We start from the raw sequence: 8441 nt of genomic DNA, 5'->3' as shown, positions 1-8441 counted from the left end.
GTTGGAAAGGCACCAAAAGGAGAGCTCTACCACTTCCAGTTCTAAGAGTTATAGAAGCTGTGTTTAACGCTGCGCATAGCCCAAATATCAGTTTCATTCTTCAAAATGTATAATGTAGTTAGATTTTTACCTTGACAATTCACTTGGTCAGATGCTAATTTAGAAAAGTACTGCAGTGTTCAACACAGCCCCATTTATAAAGCTAAACTAATTCTAGTACTGAATGCATATTCTGGACAACACTAAAAAAAATCTGTATGAACAAAAATGGTTACCTCAAGATAGAATTCACAATAGAAATTCGACATATAACTAAATAAGATTTACTGAAAATAATGAAAAGTGTAATACAGATACATCAAACATACTTATAACCACAACATTTCCCTTGTGAAAAATACAACTATGAGTGAAATAAAATGTACAATTGAAAATTTTCCAAAGGAAAAAAACAGTAAAAATGAAAATACTTTTCTTTGAGATAGGGAAAATAGTATGTCATTGTTTTTTTCATCGCAATATAATTTGACACAAAAAGCAGTCACAGAATTGCACCAATTCCACATCCAGTTTCCTGAACATGTTAAGAGTAAAAGGAGTCCATAAAGCAGAATGCAGCTTCTGAATTTCGTATTTTAAATTGAAGATATTCTCACATGGGATGTCATATCACACCAGGTCTGTTTACATAATGTACAATACTTTCGGTTTTGTGGCCAGACAGGAATACAAACATATGCTTTCTGCCACTTCTCTTTCATTCTGGTATTTAGCCAGAATCAGAAAAAAATAATCAAGTTACTTAAGTGTTATTTCTCTAGCAATAAAGAAAAATTATATTTAGTGCATGCTTCATCATTTGTCAAAAAACATTTCTGAAAATAAAACTCAGTTACTCAATGGTTTACAAAATAGAAAAGTCATTCATTAGGATAAAAATGTGGTGGGATTTAGGTCCATTTTCAGGAGACTGCCTTCCTCGGCAGCACCACTGTCCTTTAGCAGAGGTTGTGATGAAAATTCATGATGGAAGCAGGCAGGCCTACAGCAGACCACTGCTTGACATCTGATTATCTTTGACCACCCCTCATCCGCCATTTCATTAGTGCTATAAAAGAGATGGGATTTTTTGTGGAAATGTCAGGAACATCTCTGCTGTACGTGATTTAGAAGTTCTCCAAATTTTTCAAATAGGTCCTCCACCCATTTTACATTTTTCATGCAAAGTTGAACAATTTCCTCCTGTCCTAAATCTTCATTTTTTTTCTGTACAGAAGAAATCTAAAATGAAGAAAATTGCAATATTAGCTTATACTTATCACTTTTTTTTTTTTTAGACAAGAGTCTCACTCTGTTGCCGTGGGTAGAGTGCTGTGGTGTCATCATAGCTCACAGCAACCTCAAATTCTTGGGCTCAACTGAACCTCTTGCCTCAGCCTCCCAGGTAACTTGGACTATACACCTGCCACTATGCCTGGCTAGTTTTTTTTCTGTTTTTAGTAGTGGCAGGGTCCCACTCTTGCTCAGGGTGGTTTTGAACTCTTGAGCTCAAGCAATCCATCTGCCTCAGTCTCCCAGAGTGCTAACATATACTTACTGCTTTATCCTTAAGTTCTTCTCAAGAGCTTACTCTCTATTTTGAATGAAATGAAATTTATTAATTTACCTACAAGTATTGATCTTTTTTTTTTCCTATTCATGGAGCACTGTTACTTCAGATAAATTTGGGTGAGATCTGATCCTCTCCCATTTTTGGCTGCTCAGAGGCAATAAGGAAGCCTAGGAAAAGTGCTTCACACTTTCTCGGTTCCTTCCAATTGTATTAAAAGCTGAATGACAAATTTGGGGGTAAATTCTATATTTCAGAATATCATAAAAATAGTCAATGTTATTTTCCTTTCTTTTCTTTGTAGTGATTCAGTCTCATTTTTGCTGGTCTCCAATTCCTGGGCTCAAGTGATCCTCAGTCTCAGCCTCTGAGTAGCTGGGACTATCAGTATGAACCACTGTGGCCAGTCAACATGTTTTGCATGTTATATTTCTCCTTTGCTACATAAAAGTTAGATTTATGAACATCCTTCCATACTGGACTACTGTCAAACACACTGGGTATATAGCCTTGAACAAAATTAACCCTTTTAATTAAAGTGATGATGCTGGTCAATAAAGCAGAACTGCCTATAACCATTTAACTTGTCTGAGGAAACTGACCTTCATATCCCATCCACAAGCTAGTATTGTTGTCACATATAAAATTTTAACTTTAATTTCTCCACGTCAAGGCACAAAATCCCATTTCTCTGCAATTAAGTGGGATGAGGCCATTGTAGAGATTTTGTGATTCAGATTAATCTGAGCACAAAACATAGCAGGGAGACTTAGAAGAGTAAATCGTCAAGTCATTATTTATAAAATATTATATGGGCAAAATTTTCACAGCAACCTCCAGCTCTTGGGCTTAGGCAATTCTCTTGCCTCAGCCTCCAGAGTAGCTGGGACTACAGGTTCCGCCACAACACACTATTTTTTTGTGGCAGTTTGGCCAGGGCCATGTTCGAACCTGCCACCCTTGGTATAATAAGCTGATGCCCTACTCACTGAGCCACAGGTGCCACCCTGTAATTTTCTTTAAAACATTTAAAATACTGTAACTAGAGTCTCCTTTAACTTCAGAACAATATATATTTCTCTTTCAAATAAATGAGAAGAAATTACCTCATCCTTACATATGAGATAAACATGGTATTTATAATGATGCAGTGAATGATACAAAGCATACAACTGTATTTTCTCTGGATCAACAGAAAACTCCTATAAAAAGAAAAAAAGTTTTTTAGTTATATTTCACAGAACATCTGAGCCAAGAACCATACTAGATCAAAAGTCTCAATGGCAATCTTGGAAATGCCTTACATAGCTAGGTAATTAGGTTGTATTAGTATTCTTATTGAAAACAAGAATTTAAATTATATTTTTAAATCTTAATTCTTTTTCCTGAATATAAATATGCATTATATGAAAAAAAATTTAAACATTATAGGAAAATCCAAACAATAAACATATAGGATGTCTTAAAGAAGGAAAATCTTTCTAAAATCTGATTCTTTCTTTAGAGATAAACAAGGCTAACAATATGTTATATATTCTTTCATGTTTTCCCCCTTAGGTAGAACATATTAATAACATTAATTTTATAATGTAAAGCGAATCATACATACATCTTGTCCTGCAGCTTTTCCTTTTAATTTGCTTTTTACCTAACTAAAAATTGACTATCTTTTCATTTATTACATGTATCTGTCCCTCTCTTTGGAACATAAATTATATGAGGGCAAAGATTTTCTTATTTTGTTTTGTTGTTATAGTTGTCGGTGTTTAGCAGGCCTGGGCTGGGCTCGAACCTGCCAGCCTCGGTGTATGTGGCTGGTGCCCTAACTTCTGAACTACCGTGTGGAACTAAGGGCAAAGATTTTTAATTGGTGTTTGTTACTGTATCCCTGGTGCTTGTATTTGACACACTTCACACACTCAAAGAATTGCTTTTTGAAAGAATAAACAAATTTTTTCTTTTTGTAAAGTAAATAGTATTAAATTATCTGGTGGCTCTTTATATATCCAACCTCACACTGGTGATATACAACTTGATGGCTCTTATGAATAATTCTGTAATGACCAAATTTATGCATTTCTGAATATGTTTCTACAGAATATATTTTTCATGTATGTAGCTAAACTGTTTCTCATAATTTAACTATGTTTCAATATGTGCAAACTCTAATTTTAATGACTTTGCAGATATGAAATAAATATTAAGTGCATGCTCACTTACCTGTGTGCACCTGTATCTAGTTATATATACATATAATACATGTTAATTAGTTTGAACTAGCCTTTCTCTGATGTATACATATGTCAAAATAACATTTTGTATATGATAAAATCTTATCAATAAAATACTACATATGAATATATAAATACAAACATGGGATGATTTCCATTAGTTTATTTAGGAAATTGGTGACCACTTATTATATGCCAGATACTGGGCTAGGCAATGGAGAAAAATAGTAAGCAACACCAATCTATTCCTCAAGCCAAAGCTGTTTATTCCTGCCTGAAAAGACTTCACACCTAGAGACAGCACAGTACAATATTTGCTTATTTCAATGTTTTAAGTAGGAATTACATCAACAAAAGGTATCATTACATTAATCAGTATATACTTACCTGTGCAGATTTAGCAGTTGTTTTAGAAGTCCTTAGGGTTTTCTTATTATAAGCTTTGCCATTCATTTTGATTTTAGAAATAGCAGGTCCTCCACTTTTTGCTTTAGAGTCTCGAGTAATTATTGTTAGTTCAGGAAAACTTTCCAAAGCATTCTTTAAAATAATGAAGCAAGATAATTGACACCAGAAGAAAACTAACCTAAACTACTTCCAGTTATTCAAAATTTAGAAACACACACATATACATATACCCAGAGTGTGTGTTTAATAAGGGGATGTGGTAAATATATACATACATATGCATAGACATACACACGTGGAAGGGGTTAATCATGGTCACAAATTCTTTGTATCTCTTCCTATTGAATGTATATGAATGAATCTATCTCCCCATTCCTTGAATCTGAGCCAACCTTATGACCTGCCTATTTATGCAATAGCATACCACTCTATGGGACCCTAAACAAGGCAGAAAGCTCTTTCTAGTAATGCCTCTCTGGCTTTAAGGCACAAGAGGGCATATATAAGTTTCATCAAAACTCAATCACTCAAACCACTGCTTATCCCGTGCAATGTGGTTGGTTGAGCCCAGCTATAAAGAAGTCATTTGATCCTAGAGGAAGATGAAGACAGAGAACCAGAGGCACTGCAATGCCTCTCTCCTACAGCACCTCTCTTTCTTCTTTTGACTACAGAAGTACTTGTGAGTTAAAGTCTGAAAACAGCTTGTCCAGTTTTCTGAACATAATGACGTAGTAATCAGCATTGACAATACAGTTATTGTGGCTATGTGGTAAAAACAATTCCATTTCACTCTTTTCTTTTTTTGAGACAGAGTCTTGCTGTGTCACCTAGGCTAGAGTGTGCAATCTGAAACTCCTGGGCTCAAGCAATCCTTCTGCCTCAGCCTCCTGAGTAGCTGGGACTACAGGTGCATGTCACATGCCTGACAAATTTTTCTATACCACTATATTCTTTAAAAGCCATTGGCATACTTATGCACTTCCTGACATGAAAAGTTATAAACAATAACTTAATGACATGAATAGATAAATTTAGTTTGGTTGTAGTTTTATAAAATGAAATTTAGCTACTAGCATCATTTAGTATTTTGACACTAAAACAGGTGAAGTGCTCCCATCTTTATGATTCAAAATGCAGTAAACATTTGATAAGATCAACTGTTTTATGTGTATAAATATTTACAACCTTTAATGTCACTTTCTTAAGCTCTTACACTGTTTACAAACACCTGTATTGTGACCCTGAAAATAATACATTATTAAAAAAATAGCCTAACTTCTTCTTAGTGTAAGTATGTAAGGGAATTAAATTGCATTTGACTGAAATAGTAAAACTTCTGCTATTTCCTATCACAGTGAGATATCAATTTCTAGCTTCATTACAAGCTCAAGATTATTTGTGCTTTTTACATGCCTACTCTTTTTAAAAAGTTAAGACCTAGAGTTACTATTTACAAAAAATGGAATTTAAAGACTATAAATGGACTCTGAATTTGGAAACAATAAATACCTTATGAAAAGGAGAGAACATTTAAATCTTTCCAGTGACACAAGATGCCTAAGATGATCTCAAGTATGTGGATTTCAGAGGAAGACAGAGCGTCATTAACTTTAAAAGACTTCAGGATTTGCTCCTAAAATTACCAAGATCATCCTAGGAAATCATATTAATTATTTCTAACAAAGAGAAAATCTTTTAAAATCTATTTATGATACTTTTTATTTGAAATTATTCTAACATTTAATACTATATAAATTGGCCTTGAAAGGCAAATTGCTTTATATGAAACTTATCAGAATACCTTTACAAAATTAGATCTTATTTCCTGTGAAAATAATTATGTGAAAATTAATTTTTCAGTTGTTCATCATAAACTATTGAAGTTTATTAAATTCTAAATATTGAATTTTTTTTTTTTTTTTTTTTTTTGAGACGGAGCCTCAAGCTATCCCCTCTGGGTAGAGTGCCATAGCATCACACTCACAGCAACCTCCAACTCCTGGGCTCAAGCGAGTCTCCTGCCTCAGCCTCCCTTGTAGCTGGGACTACAGGCGCCCACCACAACGCCTGGCCATTTTTTGGTTGCAGCCATCATTGTTGTTTGGCGGGCCCGGGCTGGGGATTCGAACCCGCCACCTTAGGTGTATGTGGCTGGCGCCTTAGCTGCTTGAGCCACAGGCGCCGAGCCTAAATATTGAATTTATTTTATTGCAAGTTATTGGAGAAATGGTTTGACATTATTATTATTATTATTATTTTTGAGACACAGTCTCACTCCATTGCTTTAGGCTAGTTTACAGTAACCTCAAACTCCTGGGCACAACCAATCCTTCTGCTTCAGCCTCCTGAGAAGCTGGGACTACAATGTCTGGCTAATTTTTCTACTTTAAGTAGAGATAGGTCTTGCTCTTGCTCAGGCAATCCACTTGCCTGGGCCTCCCAGAGTGCTAGGATTACAGGCGTGAGCCACTGTGTCCAACTGCTTCAATGGACCTTTATAAAATGCATACCTAAAACCTTCTCCTTGTCTCCAGAAAAGATGGTTATTTCCCCAAAGAGTATTTCTTTCTTTTTTGGGGGGTGTAGGGGAGGACAGAGTCTCATTTTGTCACCCTCGGTAAAGTGCTATGGCATCATAGCTCACAGCAACCTCCAGCTCTTGGACTTATGTGATTCTCTTGCCTCAGCCTCCCGAGTAAAACTGGGACTACAGGTGCCTGCCACAATGCCCGGCTATTTTTTTGTTGCAGTTTGGCAGGGGCCAGGTTTGAATCCACCACCCTCAGTGTATGGGGCTGGTATCCTACTCACTGAGCCACAGGCGCCGCCCAAAAGAGTATTTCATTTGAAGACTGCCAATAGGTAAAAAATACTGGATGAAACTCAAATTCTTAGTCCTGGACTTCTTACCAGCTTCTAAATTGTTTTTTCCTTCAAGTGCAGTGAGGAAAACACGACTAGTGCAGTTTAGTATCATTTAACTTCCCCTCAATTTCACCTATTTTAAATAAAGTCAATATTTACTTTTATGTGATGGTTATATAAAATAGGGACATGAATAAGCTAGACAAATGTGCTATTTTTAGACAGAATTCCGCTCTGTCACCTGAGCTAGAGTGCCATGACCTTAGCCTAGCTCATAGCAACCTCAAACTCCTGAGCTCACTCAATCCTCCTGCCTGAGCCATCTGAGTAGCTGAGACTATTAAGTGTGAGCCACCGTGCCCAGCCTGTATTACCATATTTTTTAGAAAGTTTCTGAAGTTAGATATAATCAAATGACTGTAGGTGTGATGATGTTATAGTACATAGAATAAGAAAATATAGAAATTTTGATTAGTAAGTTGCTAATGGTATAATAAATTTTCTGAGCTTTTTTTTTCTTTCTTTTTTTTTTTTTTGAGACAGAGCTTCAAGCTATCCCTCTGGGTAGAGTGCCATGGCATCACAGCTCACAGCAACCTCCAACTCCTGGGCTCAAGCGAGTCTCCTGCCTCAGCCTCCCAAGTAGCTAGGACCACAGGCGCCCACCACAGCGCCCGACTATTTTTTGGTTGCAGCCGTCACTGTTTTTGGTGGGCCCAAGCTGGATTCAAACCCACCACCTTACATGTATGTGGCTGGCGCCTTAACCATTTTTTCGCCAAGCTGCTTTTTTTCTTTTTGAGATAAAGTCTCACTTTGTTGTCCTGGGTAGAGTGCCATGATGTCATAGATCACAGCAACCTCCAAATCTTGGACTCAAGCAATTCTCTTGTCTCAGTTTTTCTATTTTTAGTAGACAGGGGTCTCCCTCTTGCTCAGGCTGATCTTGAACTCCTGACCTTAAGCAATCCACCTGCCCCAGCCTCCCAGAGTGCTAGGATTACAGGCAAGAACCACTGTGACTGGCCAAATAGTCTCAGTTTAGATTAGATTTCATTATATACCTCTGATAATACCAAAACCAATTTATACTGTCAAAATAAATTTACACATGTAATTATACATATCTCTTACCATTATTTAAAAATCAAATTTTCCTCAGTTATTGGTAAATGAAGTAAAGGGAATTTTAATAACTATACTAAGAAAAGGCTAATTTTACTAATTATGAACATTTTGAAAAGATTTAAAAGAAAAACAAGATTTGAATATGGTAATTTGAAGTATTTTTGGAAAACATCTGGATTTTTTTTTTTTTTTTTTTT

The 8441-nt window shown here is 35.9% G+C and overlaps 1 protein-coding gene across 1 annotated transcript in view; it reads right to left on the bottom strand.

Annotated features, from left to right (window-relative positions):
- Window positions 1-616: 616 nt before the first annotated feature.
- The window catches only part of QSER1 (glutamine and serine rich 1), a 99454-nt gene continuing 91629 nt past the window's right edge, over window positions 617-8441 (bottom strand). Inside the window, exons 11-13 of the mRNA XM_023508475.1 lie at window positions 4228-4380; window positions 2716-2811; window positions 617-1281 (exon numbers count right to left, since the gene is read on the bottom strand). Of these exons, the coding sequence (XP_023364243.1) occupies window positions 1141-1281; window positions 2716-2811; window positions 4228-4380 (390 nt within the window). The 3' untranslated portion in view covers window positions 617-1140. The remainder of the gene's footprint in view (window positions 1282-2715; window positions 2812-4227; window positions 4381-8441) is intronic.

Source organism: Otolemur garnettii, unplaced genomic scaffold (genome assembly GCF_000181295.1).
Source record: "Otolemur garnettii isolate 467f Iridium unplaced genomic scaffold, OtoGar3 scaffold00001, whole genome shotgun sequence".
Classification (NCBI taxonomy): domain Eukaryota; kingdom Metazoa; phylum Chordata; class Mammalia; order Primates; family Galagidae; genus Otolemur; species Otolemur garnettii.
Note: the sequence above shows the minus strand (reverse complement) of the source record. Positions and strands in the feature narration are given on the sequence as shown.